The sequence below is a fragment of the Poecilia formosa genome, unplaced genomic scaffold (assembly GCF_000485575.1).
Source record: "Poecilia formosa unplaced genomic scaffold, Poecilia_formosa-5.1.2 Scaffold78, whole genome shotgun sequence".
In the NCBI taxonomy this organism is placed as follows: Eukaryota; Metazoa; Chordata; class Actinopteri; order Cyprinodontiformes; family Poeciliidae; genus Poecilia; species Poecilia formosa.
Genome location: NW_006800017.1, coordinates 2121116 through 2145664, shown reverse-complemented (window position 1 = coordinate 2145664; position 24549 = coordinate 2121116). Strand labels below are relative to the sequence as shown.

Here is a 24549-nt window from a genome sequence, read left to right as displayed (position 1 = left end):
ATGTAACAACTTGATAGACATACCTTGATCCACCTGCATACGGTTCATCATCTGATTTGGCATGTTGGGCATTGTTGCAGGTCCATCTGCAGGGAGGCAAGACAGAAATATGCTTTATTAAAAGTTGCTCTTCGTATCTGAAAACAAAGTGAGTAGGCTTTAACCAATAAGTCAAGGTGTTACGGGTTGTTTGTACTAACTTGGAGGTCGAACGGCCTGTGCAGGGCCCATGCTGTTGGTCTGAGCCATACCAGGCTGCTGGGGACCCGGCGCTCCCACCATGATCGGCTGTTTCTGCAGACGCGAGCGTCTCTTCTCCTCCAGCTCCTTCTGGATCTTGTAAATTTTTTCTGCCAGGAAGTGGTAGTACTCATCCTAATAAGATGGACAAGAAAACCATGAGATCAGAAAAGGTTAAAAAAACAACAACAAAACAATCATTGAGTTGAAATGATAAATAAAACAACTTAAGTGTATCATAATACCCTGCTGTTTGCCGACTCATACATGTCTCCCTCAACTTTGCGTGCATAAGCCACTAAGTTCTCCATTCGCCTGTCCTTCAGAGCTGCAGGGTCTGGGGTCGGGAATATGGCTTGTACTCTGCAGGATGAGAAGCTGAGTTTATCTGCTGAACAACAAAATATTCTACAGACACACCTGCTTATGTAGTAGACTTACAGTTTGTGCACTAGATGGGAGCGCAGGCCCTGAGTCACATGTTCATGCCAGGCCTTTCTTACCCCTGTAGCAGAGAGAGGGGTGGCAGCAGGGAGATTTCCCATACCTTCTACCTCTGATCCATCTGGCAGTAGCTGCCTGCTGGACAGAAGAAAGGTTTCTCTTTAGGCTTGTTTCATGAAAGAAGCAGAATATGGACAGAGACCAAGAAAATGTAAGGATTGAGTCAAGTAGAAATAATAAGGCTCACTTGTTGAGCGAAGAGGGAAGCGGGGAGTCGGAGAGCAAGCCCGTCTGGTCCGAGGAATGGCTACCCAGGCCTCCTGCCATCTGGTTCATCTGATTAGTGCCTGATATTAACGCACGTTAACATAAGTTTACATACAAGCACAGTGACTGATCAGTTTGGTTGAAAAGCAAACAAAAAGAAAACATAAATAAATTCAGCTAGAGGCTTTTTGGTTTCATACCGAGTGGGTTCATATTTCGTAGCTGCTGGTGCGCCTGGGGGTTCTGCTGAGCTGGACCCTGACCCTGGACCTGAGCAGGGGAATGGTTCCCATACGGGAGGCCCAGGGCTGCGTAGGCCCTCTGCATAGAGCTGGGGTCGATGTGTGTGGGAGCGCTGTTGATGGCTGTGGCGCTCGGCTGGCCGGGTCCGACCGTACTGATGGCGTTCTGCAGGCTGGCTCCGGGAGAGCTCAACATGGCTGGAGAGAGAGATGAACACACCCACTGTTTGGTAAAACTGAATAAAAATGGTTATTATGAGGTTATTAAGTACAATAAGCAAACTTTGCAACTTGTAATTTAAATGATCTATATCAAAAATGCTTGTCAAGTATTATCACAAAAGTAATCAGTCCAAAAATGAACAAAACCCAAAAAGAAAAGAAAATATGAGTTAGAAAACCTTGCATCTTGTGCTTTTGTTTGCTGTTATTTATTAAAACTTCAAAATTAATGTTGCTGAATAGTTCATATCATTCTGAATCAGAGGGGAAGACAATGACCAAACATTGAACATAATCCAGATCAAATATAAAAGCATACAAGAGCCATCTATGGCTTTTGTATGTTTTTAATTATTGAAACATATATAATAATGGATGTAAATGAGCAGGGGGAAAAAGAAATAGAAAAAAAATATTGACTAAAAAACTGAATTATAAAAACTGAAATATAAAAATGTAGCATCTTTTTGGCTTAAAAAAACAATAATGCTCGCAAATTATTAATTTCCACATATTAAATCTGTATTTTTGTTAAATGAACACATAATAAAGACATAAAAATTAAGAAGTTAGAAGACCTATAAGTAACAAAACATTTGGCATCGATGCATTTTTGTCTGTTCTTAATTATTCAAAAATCCCAACCAAGAAAATCGTTATATCCCAATATTACTTAATTAGTGGAAAAATTATAATACAACAAAATGACCAAGTTAAATTAAGTTGATAAAATGAAGAAAACAGAAGGAAATCGCATCTTTTTCTTGTATCTTCTTTTGTATCACAAACGTTGCTAAGCATGTTTTATTTCAATAATAATCAAAGTAAAAAATGTAAAAATAAAAATGAGTTAGAAAGATATAATGCTCCACAAGGAAACGTTTTCTCCTTTTGACTACTTTAGTCATGAAAATAATTTTAGTAAATGAGTAATATTTTAAAATAATATAAAAAAAAATAAAAATAAAAAATAAAAACAGAAAATGGCAGCTGCAGAAGGTCTCATGTAAAACCGCTGCAGCTCCCTGCTGTGTTGATTGCTGACAGTGAGCATGCTGCCTCTGTGGGGGATTTAAACCTGTCATAGTGGCTTTTAACCAATTAGAAAGCATGCTGTCCTGAGACCCTGCCCCCCGCTAATAGCAGAGCCACCAAGCCCCTCCCTGGGTGTCACATTACAGGCCCTCCCTTTCTAGAGGAATCCTCTCACCGTCGGAGCTAGCGAGCCAGCACAGCCGTGCAGCAGGAAAACTCGGCCTGCAGGTGGCACCACTTCATGATACGCTCACTTCCTTGAGGCTCGCTGGTGTTTGTTGAGCGCTTCTTAAAATGTTTTAATAAAAGCAACAGAGCAAACGTTCCTGGAGTTACTTACGCTGCTGATTTCTCTTGTCACTTGCGTTCTTTAAAGGCAAGCAGACCGGGCAGTCGTGCCGCGTACAGTTCTTCCAGTGAGAGATGATCTGTCTGGATGATGCACAGTGAGCCACTGAAGAAAAAAACGAAAGCAAACAGTAACTCTCAGTGAGACAAATTAACAAGTAAACCAACACACTCAAATCAGCCAGGATTAAAAAAAAATATATATATACGAAATCAGCAATTCAAAATGAATTACTCAACATGCTGTAAAACCATGAAAGTACCTTTTAATTTACTTGAACAACTGAAACAGCATAAACATTAAAGTTCAAAGTTCACAGACCCTGGGTGTCTGATGGGGACCAGTGTCAACATATTAAATGTAAAACAACCGTCCTTCCAGCAGTTTGAAACGATTAAATTAATGTTTGCTGATGTCGTCAGTCACTAGGGTTCAGCCAGTCAGCTGAGGTAACCGGCTCCACTAAAGCAATAAAACACGGACACGCAGGCGTTTTGCTATATACTCTGGGAAGTGGGGTAACTGCCTGGAAATCGCACTCAACAGGCATCAAATAACCCTCCTCCAACATCTGTGCTCAAAGCACTTTACACACAAAACAACTGCTGTCTGTATCTTCTCACGTAAAGAACAAGATACGCACAGCAGCCGTTTTATCGGGCGAGTGAACCGGTGTAATCACTTGTTAGAGCAAAAAGTCAATCTACGGTAGCACCTCTGTTCATTTAGGCATCTGGGCATGGAGAAGAAGAAGGAGATAACTAGCTTACGTTCAAAGAGAGCATCGGAATAGAGAAGGGTATTGGTGACAGAGAACCTGGTCTAGACATATGATTTTAAAGTAGAAGCGTCTCTCTGGTTTATAAATTTTACAAATCATTCAGTGAAAAGCAAGTTTGTGAGTGAGAGGAGAAAGGGCAGATCACTTTTTTTCAAGATATGCAGAAAACCATCTATGAAGACACAGCAGGTTGAATAGATGCACCAGATCATGTCAGATAACAACAAAAAAGTGTGGCTACAGTTCAACTGGACAATAGTGCTGGAAAAAAAAATGCTTTGGCACACTTTGGGCCGTTTTCCATCATTTAAAAGCGACAGCCTACCCGGGTATTACTGCTGATGATATCCAACCATTTACGACCAGACTTTCAGACAGACAGACAGACCTCTGATGGCTACTTCCATCTGGGGTTGTCAAAATATCCAAGATTTCAACAAAATCAATACTAAAAAAAATTATTTATTAAAAAAAAAAAAAAAAAAATTTATTCAAATGTACTCATTTTTGTTAAAATCTATGCAAACTGATTCATTTACAATTGCTAGACTTCTTCTGGCAGCAGAGCTGCAATAGCAGACACTGAGCTCCCCCCCTCCCTGCAGCCGCTTACCGGGCCCAAAACAATGAGCTGCTTCTGAAAGACTGAATTTTTTTAAAGAAGTTGCAGCTGTACTGAAAATGGTAACAAGTATTGAGAATTTTCTTAGTACCGGTATCAAGTTTGAAATGTGTGTACTGTGACAACCTTTCACTAAGGAGGAACCCAGCCACCCTGCAGAGTGGCTGGGTTCCACTCTGCAGGGTGCGAGCCAGGGTGGCTTTAGTTTGAATATGACCAAATTAAATGTACCAGTAAATTATGACCTTTGCTATTCGGCTCAAAACTGAAGCATAAAAAAGTGACTGCACTACTGCAGACAAGACAAGAAATGAGCAGAAGCTAAAGTTTTACATCTCAACCAGCCCTGAACACCAACTGGCCATTCAAAAATCAGAAAGAAAATCCAATCGGTGAACACACCTTAATACAACACTCTTTGGTGTAGATGCTGTCACTCAGACAAGAACAAGATGTCTATTTTTAGTGCCAGTGAGGTGTTATAAGGATGTCAAATATATGTTTAAAAAGCTTCTTAAAAAGAAACTATGTTCTTCGACTAGCTGTTCAGTGATTCATTTTGGCTGGGAGAGAACAAGATTATCAGATAACAGGAAGGCTAAACGAAGTAAAGCTCCTGTTTTCTCCATCTGAGCTTTCAACCTCGGTTTGTTTTGAAGAATGCCTGACTGAGAAATCAAACAATCGACATTATCAAGGGAAAACACACAGACAGCTCTGTTTTAGTAATGTTAATCGTTCACACCTGATGCTAACAAAAATATGTCAACTCTAATTTTTGGATTTTTTTTTTTTTTTAATATTAGTAAATGTTTATTATTGTAATTTTTTACTCACCCTGGCAGGACTTGCCAGCCTGGCAGTGAGTCATGTGGTTGAGTACGTTCTTCATGGTGCGGCAGTGAGGCAGCGTACAGGCCCTCACTTCTCCGTTGGCCTGTTCCCGCCGTTGGCACTTGTGCGCGTGGAGCAGCAGGACCAGCTGCTGCTGAATGAGTTTTCGTTTCTCGGGGTCGGCAGTCGGCCCTCCAGATACGCCACCGGCCCCCGGGACCATGCCCATCGATGCTACCTGCTGCTGCATCTGGGCCTGCAAAGGCGTGCAGACACACATGGTTATTATATTACTCCACTGTCAAATGTTGCTCATTTCAAACTTTAAAAGTGTGTAAAAAGAAAATGATGTGCATAATAAAACGCAAAAATTAAAACTTGAGGTTTGGCATTAGCAGTTTAACGAGAGAAGCAGTTAAAAAAAAAAAAAAAGATCAAAAAAAGCATAGAAACTGAAGAAACATCTAAGGAGCAAAGGCAAGCAGCAACAACAAAAATAAACTGGAAGTCTGATGTAGGAATGCTCATCCCTAGAAATTGAGGAAATGACCTTTAATGCCAGAAAAAGTCAGAATTAAAAATCACCAAATGTTCTGTTCTCTTCATATTTAAATGTCTCTCAGTTAAACTGGTGGTATGAAATGAACCAAAGAAGTGAACTATTGAGGTTTTTACACCCCAATTTTAACAACAGCTGAATGCAGACATTGTGAAGTTTAAGCTGTCGAGCAAAAAGAGGATTACCACTTAGCCACACTTAAATCAATTAACAGTGGTCATTTTAGTCTTAGTTTTGCTTCATCAGTTGGCAAAACCAACAGAGTTGCATAAATCCTGCATTTTGTTTTGAGTGTTATTAAAACCTACAGTTTATATTTTAAAGAAATTATGAAGTAAAGCATATATTAACAAAATAAAACCAACACTGAACTGTATTTTTTTTTTCCCTACAGCATTGAAGGATGACTTCAAATACGCAAATCAGACAACAGGCAGCAGGTCATGCAGGGGCTAAAACACTCACCATGTTTGGCACATTCCCAGCTCCCTTTAAGTCAGCAGGGAATGGAGGCAGGTTGTTAGAAAGGGCCGTCTTGTTCTGGAGTTGTTGGGCATTGACCCCCGCTGTCCCCATCTGCTGCACCCCGGCCTGGCCATACTGCTGGCCGAACGGAGCTCCTGACATCACCATCTACAGAGAGCAAACAGGACAATGGCTGGTCACAGGCCGAGTCTCAGCATATCGCAGTTTCTCCGTTCCTGCCCAAACATCCGACTGGTTAAAATCAGGGAGCTTGGCTGGCTTTCTCTCACAACAAAATAGCACTTCTTAAAAAAAAAAAAAATAAAAAGATTTTTGGATGGTTAAATTTACCCAAACTGCCAAATTTGGGCCATGTGCAACTAAGTAGAAGTAAGTAAACCTATCGTCCATGACGGACCATGACATTTCTGTTCAGTCTTGGACGAATGAAATTACGAATTTCTGAACTCTGATATTCTTTCAGTTTCACTTATGTCATCGTCTAGTAAGAAACATACGCAATTGTGTAACTAATTAAATGGTGGAAACTTAAGGGGAGTTGGGATTTGTACTGATAGAAGTGAATCCACTCTCCCAACATCATTTCAAAAGAACAGCTGTGGTAATATTATCTACCAAAAACAACTGTAAGATACCAACCATATTAAGGATAAGGTGTCAATTGTCCATTTTTGTGTTTTTCACTAATAGCCCATAATGCAGGTGACTCACTATTGAAAAGTTATTTCAATTTACTAAAACCTGAATAAATTATCTTCAGCTATGGCTGGGTGTTATTAGGAAAACATTTAGATCATTTCATTTAGAGTGCAATGATGATGCTGACTGCACTTAACCCACACTGACTTATCTTAGGTCCCGTCCACACAGGAATGTTTTTTTCCTAACAGGTTGTTGGTTTCAAAAGTACCCATGTCGACACGGAAACACGGAGATCGTCCCAAAACGCAACTTTCAATCCCCCAGTAGCGCAAAGAGACATGTACATAAAGTCTCAACACAATGTTGGCAGTAAACGCAATAAGAAAACAAGAATGCCAAAGGTGCAGAGCATCCCATCAAAAATACTTCTGAGCATTTCTCCTACCGTCACCCCAAAAAGATCCAAGGTTCAAAGTTAAACATATATCTAAAATATGTAAATAATGCCAGATGATCACATCATGAGCTATTTCTGTCCCTAAGTGGTCGCTCCTCTACTTTCCGCTCGCTATTATGAAATTACGAATTTTATAAAAGATGGATGAAAGGGTTAGATCGTGCAGATCATGTGCTTGCGTGCTGGTGAATACACACAAACAGAAAACATGTTGCAGAAACTTGCAAACCGAGCAAGCATATCTGTGTCTTTTCAAACCAGCTCATTTTCATTTTGAGGGAAGCGCTTCCTTTCCTACCTGAGAGGAGCAAGTCTCAGGTACAAACATATAATATAGCCCAAATGCTTCACGCCCTGCTCCTGACAAACAGCAAAAATACAGTCATCATCACTGAATAAAAGGTTTTGACCTGGCTTGGCTGTCGGAGGGGAAATGCTCCCTCTGGCAGTATAAGACTGAGCTTCGTAAGGAAATATGTACATGAGAGAGAGAGAGAAAGGTACAGTAGACAAAGACTGAAAAGCGCAGAGAGACAGAAACAGGCAAAAGATGAGATAAAGACAGAAGTAAGAAGATAGATAAAACTATAGACACGAAGAGAAACATATAAATACATTAGAGGAAGACAAATTCTCAAATTTGACGTATTCAAGACGTATGTAGACGTATTCAAGACGTGTTCAAGTACTTCTTCAGTAGCTGTTAAATATATTTAGTTTGTATTAGCGGCTGCTACCTGGATTCCATCAAACAATTGCTCTACAAAGTGATTGCTGCTATGAAAAGAAAACAATGAAAACATTACCTGTCTAGGTAATTTTTGTCTTTGCAGAACCCCCCCCCGGCCTTAAGACAAAAGTCCCTAGGGGAAACACTGTTCTTTCACAAAATCCAACATAAAGCCTATTTTGAAGTGTCATAATATGTTTGGTACACACAAAAGATAGCAGCCTAGCAAAGGGGGAATTTCCCAATTCTAATTCAAAACAGAAGCTTAATATACAACCATGTGTTTTGTTTTGTTTTTTGGTATCAAATTCATTCTTCTCAACGGGCATTAAAATATGGTCAACAAACTGAAATTGTTTTAATTTTCTAAATGCAGCAATAATGTGAAGTAATGCGTTTTCATTTTTCAAAATCAAACATTTACATATATTTCCTCAACATATGACGGATAAAACTGGGACCAAATCAACAGTTTTCTGTCCAAAAGTCACATTCTGGCAGAATGCTAATGGTCCCTGTCAAATACACATATACTCAATAATCTTTTAAGTTCTTGACAATCAATGTCTGGAGATTTTACGACATTATTTCCCCTTTATGTTTTTAGATGGAAAACACCCACACAACACGGTGCTGCCACCCCCATACTTCACAGTAAGAATGGTGCTCTCAGGCTTTGAAGCATTTTCTCTTTTTCCTCAGAATGTAGCAATGGCCATTATGGTGTAAAAATTCTAATTTAGTTTCATCAGACCTCAGGAAATGTCCGTAAAAATTTAACTCTCTCTGTGTGCACATTTGTAATCTGTAATCTGTCTTTTTATGATGCTTTTTGACTTGGTTTAATCTTAAACTGGACTCTTTTGACTGTGGCTGATGATGTTTCTGGAGCTGATATGCAAATTTTGTTGCTCTCTGACACATGCAACCCTCCCAGAAAAGTAGGATGGTTGGATATTCTCACACAGATGAACATGGCACCTTCAGTCATCTGGAAAGTTTATCCAAATATTAAGGAGAATCATGATAACTTGGCTGATTTCTTGAAATACGCAGTTTTTCCTAAATTTCACTTGAAGTAGTCAACATTTTGAAGAAAGTAAGAATTCTCAAAAACTAATAATATTTGGCATTTAATAAAAAAAACATGTAGGGCAGAGAAAAAAAAGTATTTTATACAATTTATGTGAATACCTGGTTTCTTTACAAGGAGCATCACATTTCATAGGAATGGGTATGTATATTGCATCATTTATTGGTCTTTAGAAATCTATCCTGCAACAATGGGGTCCAACTTCAACTGACTGACTGATCCAAAACAGATACGTTTTTCAGATTCATTTTGTTTAAAGTTTGATAATATAAGTGTATCAATAAATGCACTTACATTTAACAATTTGCAACAATTGTGCACTGCAAAATTCTAATGTTAATGTTGACAGAAGAGGTTTATTAACAGATAACTTATTCTGGTTTTACTTCAAAACATAAAACACTTCGATATATTAGAATATTACGATAAAAATCATTATCACCACTCCCTACTATGTAAGTACTATAGTGGAGTACTTACATTTTGTGGTATATTTTGTCTGCATTAGCACTAGAATGGTTCACAAAACAACTCTTATGTATTTTAAAGTTACCGTTTCATTTCCATTTAATATGAGGAATAAAAGCTCTTAGCTGAGAGATTTGTTGAGCAGAGCCTCCATGAAAATTAGCTTGTGTTGCTAACATTTTTAAATGCAACACAGGTAAAGACATGCTGAGCATCTTTACTTGTTGGCAGGATGTTCAGCATTTTTCTTTCTCAATTAAGCTTTTCTATAATTAGTTGCTCCCAATGTAAGGATTACGTATGTTCTTCAATAACTGGACCACTGTAAGGAAACTAGAGGCACATGGAGCTCAAATCTATGGGAGGAAAACAGTCAAAAAGAACAGAAGTGGATTAGTACTTATATTTTTAAGAAATTAATTAATCCAACAAATTTAACAGACGTTCCCGGCATAAAGCGGTTTGCTGCCGGTCCCGACTTTCTTCTTCTGCCGTGGCTTAAGCAGCCCGACAGAGCAAGCCCTGCCCAGGCTAAAGAAAAACGGTACGTGACACACACAGAGAAAGACCAGCTTGCACAACAAATGAGCACTGCACCGCTGCCTGCCTGCCTGCCTGCCTGCCTGCCCCTCCCCCTCCCCTGCACATAAAACCCACAGATGCTTGTCTGCCTCTCATTCACACATCTAGCCTCTCCTACCAATGGCTTCTCCCACTTGATGAACTGCCTTTATCAGGGGATTGTCGGCCGGGGCAAGAGGAAGGCAACGCAGCAACGGAAAGCCTCCAGTGCCTCCCCTCCCTCAGCTTGTGAGCCTCGTTTCTTCAAGTGTTGTTAATAATCTCTTACAATGCGTATAAAACTTTGCATGTTCATTGTCCTCAAGTGTTTGGAACTTCCTAATCAAGTTCTTATATTTAAGATAAACATTTGCCTCCAGGGAAGGACAGATCAAATGGACAACTAAAAGTGATGAACAATAAAATTTGATATTTGACACATCGGTCTTGGACCTTTTCAAACATTCAAAATGGCTTGTTTACTCAGATTTTTTTTAAAATTTCTACTAAAATTGTTTGCATAAAGAAAAGAGAGAAAACGACAGTCTTTTTAATTTCAAACAGAAGCCAAGAACACAGGCTGCACAATTTTCTTTAGACATTTTTGACACTTTTACGCAATCTGCCAAGTAAATCAAGACGATGCTTTGGTCTCGTGCCATTTGCAGCAGTTTTTAGTTGTTCCACAGTCCTTTCATTTTTAGATTACAGACTGGCTCTGTGAGATGTTCTGACCTCGTTTAAACTTTCTCCCTCACCTGTCTGCTGTGTGTTTTGGTCTTTCAGGATGGAGATTCTTCACTAAAGATCTCCAATAATCACTTTTGAGGCCTTCCCATAACAGTTGCGTTTAGACTTTAAGCTGTGCAGATGTGACTTCGATTTAATTATTTAACTAGAAAATTGTAGGCGTAGCTGGTCGCATGGGATTTCATTTAGGGGCATCATATTAAAGGGACGATGAATGCAAATGCATGTCCAACGTTTTAGATTTTTATTTGTTGCACTGTGTAACTTTCCTCTCACTTCGCTCTGCCCCAACTAATTTTGATAAGACGGCGTACAAAACGGCATCAAATCAATGAATTTCTGAAGCACATAGGGAAAAATTAACTTGCATACGTCTGCACAGGAAAGGAGGGGCTTGTTTCATGTGGTGACGTCTGCTGTAACAATGTCAGCGAGAGCTAGCCTGTTGGTTTTAATCTTGGCTTCCTTTCAAACCACAAAGCCCTGTATCTCTCAGACAAGCGGAGGAACAATTTCTCGCATTGAGCACTTCAAAGTGCTTGAAACTGTAGATATTCGGAGACAATAAAACCAGCAGAGCACAATACAAACCGCTGCTCATTCAAAGATTGCAATGCACGAATGCCAAGCAACGAGTTTTCAGCAACATTTTCACAGCTTGATCCAATTTCATATTGCCAAGATGTGAAGAAGGCCGCAATTAACAGATTGATTATAAGATTGAATGTTAGACAAAAACAAAATATAAATGCAAGATTACAATGTAGAACAGGAAAGGTCTAGCATATGAACGGTTGTTGAATGACACAAATCCAACTCAATAAATGATTTAGTTTCAAAATAAAGAAGATCAGTTTTAATGCGGGTTGTAACTTCAGGTCCACGCACAGACTGCTGACTTGACTGTTTTCTAGCAGACAGGCACCGACATCCTCCACAAGGAGGCTGAGCCAGAAAGGTCATAGTTAAAGAAGCTGACTGTTCACGATATGCTGTATATAAACTTAATAATGGGAAGCTTCGTAGAAGACAAAAGTGTGGTGAATACAAAAAGAACTATTTTAAATGCATTATAAGATTATTGGTGTTCATTAGCTGTAAATCAATCATGAAAATGAACAGAAATGCTAAAAGACAGCACTGGGGTTTGTGATGAATCTATTTAATGAGTTTTTCTTTTTAAATTTATCAAAAAATGTGCTCATATTTTGTCAGACAAATTCTATTTTTCTTTTTTTTAAACTCACCTTATTCATGTTTCCAGCTTGTTGGGCGTTCATGGTGTGCGGTGCACCCATCTGAGGTCCTCCTTGGGTCAGAGTCTCTGCCAGCACACTTCCTCCAACACCAGGTCCAGCGCCTCCTTGTGTCCCCTGCATTGCTTGGCCTTGGTACTGCATGCCAGGCCCAGGTCTCCCTCGGCCTGCTGGTCCCATCGCACCATTCATGACCTGTCCCACTTGGCCCATAACGCCATGACCCTGACCACTGTTCAACATTGTCTGGTTAAAGCCCATGACTCCATTTCCTTGTCCAGTGGAAACACCTTTCTGGCCTTGGGGCGACTGGTGATTGGGAGAACCCTGGCCCAGAGGCCCTTTGCCCAGCACCGCACCCAGCTGGCTCGCCACCATGCCTCCCTGTTGGGGACTGCCAGAATTGAGCGCACCCCCCAGAATAGACGAGCTTCCGGGTCGCAGGAGCTCAGAAAGTTGCTTGTGTTTGGAGGCGGCATCAGGTATAGCAGAGTTGAGACCAGGTGGCACGCCACTTGGACCACAGTTAGCAGACGGCCCGTTTCCCGACTCTCCATTGAGGATAAGCTCATCAGGAAGGTCGTTTTCCAGATCAAGCAACGACACAAGATCTAAAAAGAGACAGGAGGGAAAAGGAAAAGTTAGCCACCTCACTTCCAAGGGCTTTAACTAAACCTTACAATAGTACCTGCTGGAGAAAGTAGCTCAATAAAACACATTACTAATGCGAACCTGGATCAAGCATTTGTAATCTTTCCTCTTACTGACCTCCCCACCAAACGCCCAGCAGGTTGATGGAGGCTGGTTTTTTTTTTTTGTTTGTTTGTTTGTTTTGTTTTAATGTTGGTCAAAACTATTACAGTTAATTTAAAATACGAGGGGGTACCCAAGAGTTTCCAGAATGACGCTGCTGCACGCGCAGTTTTTGTAGTACACGATTCTGCCGCTAGCTATTTGTTCAACCACGCCTTCTCAATCAGTGTGCCAAGTGGCGTCAATGTGGAAGGTTTCGTCGACCCGTAGTGAATTTTCTTGGAAGAAGAAAATTCTTTTGTCCAGCCGTCGTTTTTCTTCATGGAGAAGTTTCATGAGCAGCGCGCGGCTGTGAAGTTTTGCTTCCTGCTCGGGAAAAAAGCGGTTGATCATCAATTGACAATTCACCATTTTTAAAGCGGGTGAACCACGAGTAAACTTGAGCTTGACACAGCGTCATCCTTATAAGCGGTCTTCACCATTTGAACGGTTTCCGACGCTTTTTCCCCCTCGTAGTTTTGCAATGGAAAATGTTTGGTACACAAAGTTTTTGTCTCTTTACACCCCAATTTCTACATTTTCATTAATTTCTTTGTGAATATCTATCCAGTTCCTTCTACGCTAAAGCAAATTTTGGTTCATCCAAATTTACTTTTAATTAATTAATAAAACTTTAATAAAAACAGCAAAAATGTTCAAAGGAGGAGTAAACTAAATTTGACTCTTACTTATTGCTGAAAATAAATCAATTTGTTTGTATTTAGTATCAAATAAGCCCACGGATTTTTTTTAATTTTTTTTTTAAAAATAAGATAAACCTACTTTTAAGTTTTTGGTGTTCAATGATTGATATTCTTTTCTTACAAAACATCTGACTACTTTATTTGTCAAATTAAAACATTGCATACTTAGTTTATTGTTGAGCAAAAAAAGGAAACCATTTTTGTGATTTTCTTTCTTAAAAGTGTGATTTTTCTGGTTACTTTTTATGATTTAACCCATGTGACAAAAAGGTTGAACACCTCTACTGTACAATAAGGGCAAAACTAAATGCATTTATTGGGAATTCACAAGAATATAAAATGTGACTTTTCTTTTCAATACATAAAAGCAGCTGCCTTTCTTGACATGTTGTTTTAAAATAAATAAAATTTTGGTCATTTTTAATATTAGCAGTGACGTCAAAATAGCATGTTCACATACTCTCATATTTGTGAAACTGAATGATTCAGCTGGCATTATTTGTCAGGAAGGCTTTTTTATTTGAAAGAGATAAAAAAAAATCAACATGTATACATGTATTTAATCAAACAAAAACGCTATTTTCTGGGAATTAAAATCATTTTAGTAACTGTTGTGTACTCAATCGAAAACAGACTGAAAGCACACAATCGAGTGACATGTTGTGTTTGAACTAAAAGTTGCAATAGAGTGGACAGGGAAGCACAGCTTTGCAGTTGTGCAAATAAACCAACTACCAATAAAAATACTGAAGTCTAAAGCCCAAATCACGTGGCAATGCCAAGGTCCTTCTTGTGTAGGTGTGTGCGCGCTTTTGTATGCAAGCCAATAAAAAACAACCACACCCCAACACACACCTTATTCTATGTCGCCACTGATTTATAACAAAAGAGGAATCCAACCCACTTCTTAATGACGCATTTTCACAGTAATTAGGAAAATTAGACACTTCAGTTTTCCAAAGATAAAGGCTAAAACCACATTTATAAATTTCAGTTGAGCCCAAAAGTGTGCTGAAGGAAATAAAGCACCGTTAATCAAAAGACTCAACTTGGGAACTTTGACATCATACGCTACGCAGCCGGATGGTGCTGCCATACTAACAGCCAGAAAGATAAACAAATAGACAATCTGGCATTTAATGGAGGGAGCAGTTTAAAAAAGAAAAAAGAAACAAACAAAAAAGATGTTATGTTTACTGGAAGCAAAAGCCATCCCACAAAGAAACTGGGGCTGCTTCTAATGAGAAGCTACATTGTGGTGTTTAACTTTACAGAGTAAATATTCAGGGTTTTTTTTTTCACAAACAAAATTTGGCAGAAGGTGAATTAGATATGTAAATTCAGTGTTTTTTTTTTAATTAGTTGTCATTATATGCACTCATTGCAAAGTCAACTAAACATTAAACAGTATGAGAGTAAATGTGTAACCACAAGCAAAAACTACAGTTGCTTTATGGTAATGAAAAAAAAAAGCAATACAAAAGTCAAAATAGAAGCATAAAAAGTATAACGGAATCTAAATTATTTTGTTAAAAACCCAAGAGCAACAAATATTGGTGCTCCCAGCAAAGATAATATTATGCGATAACAATTGAGAAGGAAAACTTCAGAGTGCGGTGACAGCAGCCGTGTTTATTTTGTCTGTCACAATGGGAATAAATGTAAATCTGTTTCAGGTAAACTTTGTTAGCCCTGAGTGATGATCAGTCAGTCCAAAATTCAGATTTTTTCTCTTTTTTTTAATAAGTGAACTCACCATATACGGTCATTTTTGAGAAATTACAATATGTGTTCTGATTAACCTTATTAGTTTAAAAGTACCTTTTGAAATTCACAACCTTAAAGCAGATATTAAATATATTTTTCTATTAAATCCATATTTCTGTATTCAAAATGTTTCTTTTAATTTTTTTTATATTTTTTTTTATATGCCCCAATTTTAAATATGCTTTTCTTTGCTGTGAAAGTTGTCACTGAGGGAAGAAGACTCCAAGTTTTCTTCCTTTCCAAGGTATTCAAAAACTACATTGGAGAAAGCCTAAAATGTTGGCTTTTCGTTCATGTTGAAACTCTAAAACACACAGCTTGAATTCAACAAAGAGAACAGCTTACAGTACATTTAAATACAACAGGTTTACTCATTTTTGTTTATACATGAAATCTCAGTAAAAACTGAAGGGCTGCATTCTGCAAATGAACAACAGGCTGCTGTTGACATTTGCTAATGTTTAGTCTGCCAATTGTTTGTACAAGAACATTTTGAAATGTTGACTAAGGAATAATTTTGTTGTTTTAAATTAATTAGCAGGTAAGTTTAACAACTCTGCTTTAAATTCTAACAATGGCATATAATGACAATTCTAACAATGGCCATTTCACTCCATTGTTCTTTTTCTTGAGATTTTGGCCTTTTCATACAATTGTTTTGGATACGAGAAGGACATTAACGGGTCTTTTTTTTTATTATTATTCTGTACACACTTTTCTGATGCTTTAAAGTAATTTCTTATATTCCATTTGTTGTTTATAAAATGTAAATGTTAAGTGACCGCAACAAATATCATTTGTAACCGGTCGCTGAAAATGACTTTGTTTTGGTCATAAACGCGTATATATTAGAAAGGTCAATGGGCCCAAAGGGGATCATATTCAAATTGGAAAAATAGCAATATGAACTCTTCCAGAAAATATTTTTGCAACTACACTGGATTGTAAGATGCGAGAGGTTTTATCAGTATTAATCTCCATAACTCAGGAAAATGCTTAATTACCTAAAGAAATAAAGTCATATCTGAAGCTTTTATTCAATATGCAATTTCCTTTTCCACTGTCACTGTAGTTGACTGAGGAACAATATTATAAAAAAACAGAAAGTTACATTTCTAAAACAATCTATATGACAATGGAGTATTCTCAAGGTTTGTCTGTTTTCTCCATGCTTTTTTTTTGTTTCCTTTGGCATCACTTCATGTGCTTCAACTTCATCTCTGAACATAAACATACAAGCTTAAAACAATGCTGAAAATTTTCAGTTTGAATGTTACCATCATTACTTTCCTATATTCTTTTAAATTTATTTAGAAATGGGAAGCAAACATTGTGGGGTTTTGGCTAAGTTATCATTTGGCCAACATTATTTCTCGTCACAATTTCTAGCGACAAGAAAGGCACCTCAAACTGAGCCAGATTTCTTAAAAATCTTTCTCATGTCTAAAGAATTAGGCTGAGCGGCACATTTTGAAATTACAAAAAATAACAGCTGTGAAATCTAAATCATTTTGAAAGCTTGTTTGTTATGAATTGTAATTACAGGACAAGGCAATAAACCAGGTAACTGTCCTGAAGCAGCACGGTAAGTTTTTACTGCTAAATAAACCCGCATTAATCTTAGATTTTTACACGCTGATTGTTCAAAAAGAAGCAAAGTGTGACCTCAAAGATCAAAATCAAAACTTCTAAAAGTAACACAACTGAGCTGAAAAACAAGTCACTGTCCACTGACTGAGCAAGATGATCTGTTGCCGTCACTCATTACAGCAAATTCAGAAGGAAAACAGAAACATGTATCTGATCTGAACTTGTAACATTCATATTCATATCACCTTCCCTTAAATTTTTAGCGCCCATCACGGTATCATGAAGCCTGCATTTCTAGTTCAGCAAAGGTTTGTGGTTTTACTGCCCTGCTTTGAGCTCCTAAACAACAATCATGAGAAAATGGTAAAAAATAAATAAATAATGCTAACTTGTAAACGGCTGTCACTCTGTCTTCTTCTAGACGCACGTGCACACACAGTTAAATGATAAATTAATAATAATTGATTTCCTTGTCAAACAAATTTGAACAGAAGTTTGCTTTAAAAGTCAATTCATAAAGTAGAGTCTTATTGTCTTGTTCCCTAGTCAAGCACTGGCCTTATCACTAGCTTAAAGCAAACTAATCATCTGCTAATCAAAGTCTGCATTTTGATTGGTCTTGCATTTATGTGAAATATGCTGCATCCTAAGTTGGAGAAAACAACCGTGAGTTTATCCCTATGAATCTAATTAACAAAAACATCTGTAAAACTTTACATATGCAATTTTTTTTTTTTCAAAATCGAAGTTAAAAATGTACAAAATTTGTAGCACGCCACTCAAGTAAAGCTGTGAAAATACAGCTCTGCTTGTGTAAGCAGCATTAGACAAATCATAACTGCTTAGAAAAATGTACATGAACACTAAAAGTTGAAGAAAATAGGAACCCCATCCTTTCTTCACACAAATATTAAAGAATGAAATCCTCTCAAAAAAAAAACAAAAAACCCCATAAAACAACAGTAATATTGGCACACACGTGGCAAATGCAAAATGTTAAAAGAAGAGGCGTAGAGAGGAGACAAAGGGTATCTGGGTGGCTTCCAACGACACCCACCCTTCATCTCGATCAGTTCCACCACAGAAGACATCAGCTATCTGCCAAAATATTACTAATCTTGCAAAAGGGAATATTTTTATGCTTCCCCCTCCTCCAATTGTTCAGATGCCAACATATATGTTGGTCCTCAGAGACAAAGAAACCAAGCAAAAAGCCCAAGAGGTGAGCAGTCCCGTTAGCGAGTGGCTCAAACTTGCCCGTGGTGTCGACGCGCCCATTCAGCTGTACAAATGAACACAAGCCTGACACTGGCCTGTGGCCACGGGCACAAACACACACTGACACGAGTCTGGAGCCCCATAAAAAACTGTCACACATTAACATAAACATCAAAGACTGCTAATCTGTGTCCGTGAGCAACAGCTCAGCGTGCGTGCTCCTCCGTCCCGATGCCAAAAATGAAAATGAGCCCCAAGTGGAATCAATTTATGTTTGCAGATATTAGGAGTAAGCAAATCGTCGATTTTTTTGATGATTAATTTTAACTGAAAAGAACAGGAAAAAAATTATTATTACAGATTTACTATGTAATCTTAGAAAAAAAAACTGCATTTATTGAATCCATGAAGTCTATGTATACCATCTACAGGCCTTCACATTAAATCACTTGTCCTTCATACAATGAGGGATTATGTCTGAGTTGCCCAGAGGCTGAACTAACATGTTGAAAATTCAAAACAAAAGCCCTACTTAAATACAACCAATCTATAAATCAGGCATAAACAAATATTAATTCATTAGCTGACATGAAGTCTGGAAAAATGTATTCTAGCTCAATAGAAAAATCCCATTTAATAACCATTTGTTTTGTCAGTCAACGCCGCTCTGATCTGCCAGGATGTGGTCAAAGACAAGTTTAGGGGTATCCTACAGTGTGTGTGTGTTAATTCTCTCTGCAACATTTCCCCGTTTTAACTCGCTTTGACCAAAATGAAATGCCAAATATTGGACAAAACAAAGGTGGGAATTCCTGTCTTTCAAACTGCTGAGGTCTAGTTTGTTTAAAAATTGCTGTTCATACACATTTTGTGTCATGCTATTCTGCGCCGTAACTGTTTGATGCTAAAAGTCCGCGTTTGAGTCAGCAAATATTCCCACAGATGCTGCGCCACATGGAAAAGGGAACTTATTACAATGAACACACTTCTTATTTATTACACGTTAACAGCTAAACTGCTTGAAATTTTGATCTGAAGAGATGAGAAATCTATGCTATGTTAATTTCAAACTCAGATTTGACCCTTCAAAGGACGGACTGTAGGCTGACCGCAGATGCTTAAAGTTGGGGTCGGGACTTCACCAAAAAGTAAAATCAATTTCTGTTATAAAAAAAATAAAGCCAAAATCATAAAAATGCTAAAATCTAACTTATTTTATATCCTTTTTCCACTCACTGTGGAACTAGAACCCAACATGTAGAAAGTTACATTTTGCACCTAAAGAAGTTGGGAACTAAACGGCAGAACTCAGTGGGGTACAAAATGGCGACGGGCAAAAAAAATATGTTGGGTGACACTACTGTACTCAACCAACAGTCGGCGTCTTTTCCAGTTTAATTTATGGGTGAGAAGTTGATAAGTTTGGTAACAATGGTCTGAAAGAACAAAAAGTAAAACAAAACCCAAGACAGAGGCATTAAAAACAAAAAGCCCAATAAGAGTTGTTAAGAACCAGAGTGAGATATAGCAGCAGGACAGCGGCAAAGACTAGTCCTGCCATTGAACTGGGGCCTGTAGCTGGGGGTCTAACTGGACTGACGAGCCTGTAGTAAATCACACAACAACATGGTACACACGTCTCTGCTACAAAAGGTAAATGGTTAAAAATATTTAAGGGACATCTAAGGTGCTTTAACGGCAAGGCAACCTGTTTTATCTGTGAAGTCTACATCTGCAGAAGACGAGGGCTCCAGTGAACGCTTTCTATTATGATAAAACCACAACCACTTTTAAATTTTTATCACCATGTGCATAATTAACTTTCTTTAAATTATGTGTCAGTTTTACAACAGAAGGTTGTAACATATTCAAAGCACAGATGTACAAATCAATTTTTTTTTCTTGCCAAACAGAGTAGAGGTGTGCAATTAATTAAATGTACAATTCAATTTGCTAAAACAATTTAACCACTGAAAAATCATTTGCTTTTTATTCTTGGGTAATCTGATTTGGAAGTGTGCTATTATTTTACAGTGTCTCCCAAATGAAGCACGCCTCCATCGCTTTCAAAGGGGGAACTTCATGAGTTTCTTGTTTTGAAAAGTTCAAAGTAAGGATGGAAGAAAAAGGAGAAGAGGAACTGCAAAGTGTCCTCCCAGTGGGATCCGAATTAACACGCTTTCATCAGGAAACGACCTGATGTTACACACTGCTGTTTCACACCTGGAAGAAAGTCTGGCATGAGATGACCAGGTCTGCAGAGATGTGAAACAGCAGAGGAATGGTTTACCAAACCATCGGTGAAATTTCTTGCCAAAATCTGAATGACTCCTTGAATATTGTAAAAGTTGCATTAAGATGCTGAAACGTTCGTTTGACTGAGGAAAAAAAGAAAAAGTAATATATTTATATAATAATTTTGAAATATGTTGATGTACAGTAACTTTTCAACTGATCATCTTGTTTTTCAGACAGAGGTTGCAGAAATACAGGATATTGCTGACTGTGGGTCTATATATGTTTTTTTTTTTTTTTTTTACATATGCATTTAAATTAAAAACTACTGGTTATTTTTAAAGAAAATTTTCACACTTAAGGCATTTCAATGGACTTCGAGTGCAATTGATGCATTGTGGTCATTTTCGCAGTATCAGCATGTGAAACGTCGCAATCCCCAAGAACTGCCTGGATGTAATATTTAGCAGGAAATAATATTTGAAGAATCCTGTGTTCACGCTCCCCATATCTTTAATATATTTGACCAGAAAAAGGAACAAACTTGTAAGCAGGAGTATTTCTTTAGTGGCTGAGATGCTAAAGGTGAAATTATATGACGTGAAAGGAAGAAAAATCGCTGAAAAAATTAAGACTTAATCCTAGTAGGTGACTGCATTTAACAACTATAAAATTGCAATCCAATAGTTTTCAACAAGTGTGCAGCTATATTTAGGGGTTGGGCATTTGAGCAATTGTGGCTCACATTTTGATTCCTCGTTTCGATTTACTTTTTGTAAAACTCTACTGTCATTTTTTATTTTTTCCATAGGGCTTCTTCCGAGACTTAGGAACCAGTCCAGGTAAGCAGCAGGTAAAGTACATGATAATAAACGGCGCTAAGCTGAAAGTCCGAACCAGAGGAAGATCGACACAGAAATCAAAGACCTGGAATTTGGTGGCTTCAGTCAGAGGACTGGGTATCAAAACTCGGAATCAAAATTTAAAAAGCTGAATGATTCCAGGAGAACTGAAATGTTAGTACCAGTTCCAATACATTCTTGATGCCGAACCCTAGCCAAACATATATATATATATTTTTTTTTCTTTTAAGCAAAAGTAGTACATTTTGTCTATAACTGGGCAACCCTAATCAAAGTTCTTATTGTGTATTCAGATTTTTGACTAATTAGTTATTTGTGTATAAACTAAAACAAGAAAAAAAAGTGCAAAAAACCCCCCAGAAAAATTCAACGTAAAAAATTAAGTATTTACAAGGTTAGTTCCATTAATGCATTAAAACATGCCCCTGAACTTATCCTCCTCAGGAAATCTGAGAAAGTAAAAAGTTGTTTTTCAGCATTTATTGCTGTAAAATTGAGCTCCTAGCTTAATTAATAAGCAACAAATGCAAATCTAATTGTTTAGCATTTGACCACCACCAAAAAAGAAGAAAAAAAATGTAAAACTACCACATTCTGATATCTGGCTGCTTGATAAATCTGTGTTTTATACAAGAGGCCAGATGTAACAGCAGGTCCAACCTAAATGACTGGAAGCAGCAAATTTAAAGAAATCTTATATATATTTATTTATTTTTTTTTTTTTGGCATTCTGATAAGAGACAATACCTTTCAACTACAGGGTTGAGGCTAGGCTAGGCTAGGCTAAGGTAAGGCTAATGTTGCAGCCTGCCAAATTAATGCAATACACCTGTCACATGCCCAGAGGCCTCACTCAACCTTGGAGAGAATATTGGTTTAAAATCGGGCAAAGCAAGTCAACGTTTTAAGAGGTTTTGATTTCGAAACAGCTAAAATGTTGCAATGCTTTTAAGTCTGAACAGAAGTGACGAGAAATACTTCTCATGGCCTGGAGACTAAAGGAGCGCTACCTGTAACTGTTATTGATGCACAGCTCTTTAAACCACAGACAATAGAAAGCTGGAAGCCGAGTAGATGGACCACCTAAACACCCAGCTGTTATAAACTTGTTATGCTGCCAATGTTACTCTACTATACAAAAAGAAACGAATGCTGTCCTTTGCTTCAACTGACAGCAATCAGCTGCTGTTATTCATTTTGGTTTTAGTTTCATGTTTACCTAATGTGGCATGCTAAATGTTGTACATGTGCAAAAATCTCCTTGCATATAAAAAGTATAACGCTGAACTCAAAAGATTAAACCTGGAAAAGTGCAACTTTTGGGGAAAGACAGTCTGGCAAGAATGAGTTAAATCCCTTATATTTACTGCAAAGAGACGACATCCATAAGATATCGCTCATAAAATACACAAGCTTTTTCTCCTCCCCACTTGAGTGAGAAAAGCTGCTCTGCAAGTTGGGCAAGTGAAGACATGGACCCTACGGCTAATCAGTAATATTCAGCCTTAAAATGGCAGGCAGTTTTATAAAGTCCTGTATGTTTCCTCTCCCAAAAAGAAACTCAACAAGTGACAAAAAAAAAAACAAAAAAAAAAAACAGGAAGTCTCATCTACCCCAAGTTATGTTTCCCATTTCTTTCCTTCAAGCACGCTTTTGAGTGATGGACAGATGTTAACTTTTTCAAGACAGGTTCAAAAAACTCTTCAACTGGTAAAATAATGCAGGATTTTTGTTCATCTGTGCCAAGAGATTTATTTTTTTTAAACACACAAACCAATAGATCAAAAGCAAAAATAACTAATCCTTCATTTAAAAGATGCAACTCTATTTAAAGTGCCATAATGGCTTTATTTTTTATTTTTTTGTAACATAGCAGAAAGAAGCTGGAAAAATATGAGTTTCTGCGATTATCAGGTGTTTGAAACTAACTGGGTTTTTAATACTGTTATGAGTTTATTCATTGGAGGAATCCAACAGGAACTTCATGTACAGTTCCTCTTAATATTTGCGCATCCCACGACTCAGGTGGCAGCTTGGTGTAATTTTACTCGTTCCTTTTCTCTGTGTTCTAGTCAGTCCCCTTGTTATTAAGCTACGTGAGAGAAAAGTGGTGTTGCGTCCTTACCTGGGCCGTCTGATCCCGATATGGGTGAATTAATCTTGGGTCGCTTTGCAGTGGGGGGTCCCGCATCCAGCAGATTGTCAGCCATCCTGCTCGGCGAAAATGATCAATGGATGTTGATGCCGGGAAAATAATAACAGGGTCAGGCCAAACCTTGAGTCTCTGATTTGTAAAAATGCGTAACTTTTTTTTTCCTTCCAATGTTGCGTGCGAAGAAGCGACGTTAGTAGTTTATTTTCTCTTGACTGGCAGAGTGGTGAAATGCTGCCCGAAGAAGACGGATTTTAAAAGAAGGGCAACAGCGCCACGCTTCGCAACCGAAGATCACCCCATGATAATCCAACACCCAACACCCACATAATTATCCCCAATTACTGCGTCCAAAAATTATTTTAGTTCGAGAAAAATAAATAAAAAACAATTATAAAATATTACACAGCGTACAGGCAAATCCCTTAGCTCGCAGATGGCCGGTTTCACCCACGTACAGAATCATTTTTTAGCAGTCGAAATAAGCAGCGATAAAATCCGATTTTTGCTTAAATAAAAAAAGGAAAATTCAGAAAATATTTTCTATGAGGCGGATATTTTTTCTCGTCGCTGTCTCCCCAGCAAATACAGCGTTCCATGGACGGAGATACGGCGACAACCAGCGGCGCTCTCTGAAAGGGAAATCAAATATACAGTGGCCTTTCAGGACGGTAAAAACCCCCTCAACCCTCACATGTTTGGCCTCATTCTCTGCGGAAGAATCTAGTCTTCGATTTTCGACCGGAAAAATCCCGTTTCAGCCGGGTCTGGGTGGCTCCGGTCGGTTTTAAAAATTGTGCTCCCCCGAAATTCCTACTCCGAGCCGCGTCAAGATGGCGGCTGTTGATTCCTCCGATACAAAAAAAAAAAAAAAAAAAAAGTTTTTTTTTTTTTTTTTGGTGGTAGGAGGGGGGACTGCTCCGACGCCCTGACGTAAACCTGTATCCCACCGTGCGTCATGTGAACGTATGAGAAGTTACCTTTAGGCGTAAAATAACATAAAAAATTAAAGGTGTTCAATCTGTATTAAACTTTAACGATATACATAATGCATTTTGTGACGTAGAATCGGCAAATAAAGCAAAAGCGAGGCATTTCTGGAAGACAAAAACTGTAAAAGAAAACAAAAAAAGCTTACAATAACTCATTTGACTTCTCATTACCTTGTCACTTTATAAAAATCAAGGTA

General features: G+C 38.1%; 1 protein-coding gene across 7 annotated transcripts in view; it reads right to left on the bottom strand.

Annotated features, from left to right (window-relative positions):
* crebbpb (CREB binding lysine acetyltransferase b) overlaps positions 1-24223 on the bottom strand; it is a 37971-nt gene extending 13748 nt beyond the window's left edge. For 4 of the 7 annotated variants that reach the window (XM_016673515.1, XM_016673518.1, XM_016673517.1 and 1 more), the window contains exons 1-11: positions 23334-24223; positions 12030-12649; positions 6061-6228; positions 5040-5292; positions 2791-2904; positions 1152-1391; positions 932-1031; positions 682-822; positions 486-603; positions 201-375; positions 24-86 (exon numbers count right to left, since the gene is read on the bottom strand). In XM_016673515.1, coding sequence (XP_016529001.1) covers positions 24-86; positions 201-375; positions 486-603; positions 682-822; positions 932-1031; positions 1152-1391; positions 2791-2904; positions 5040-5292; positions 6061-6228; positions 12030-12649; positions 23334-23418 — 2077 coding nt within the window. In that variant the 5' untranslated portion in view covers positions 23419-24223. The remainder of the gene's footprint in view (positions 1-23; positions 87-200; positions 376-485; positions 604-681; positions 823-931; positions 1032-1151; positions 1392-2790; positions 2905-5039; positions 5293-6060; positions 6229-12029; positions 12650-23333) is intronic. The other 3 variants (XM_016673516.1, XM_007556399.2, XM_007556401.2) reach the window with 1 other exon arrangement.
* Between the last annotated feature and the right edge of the window lie 326 nt (positions 24224-24549).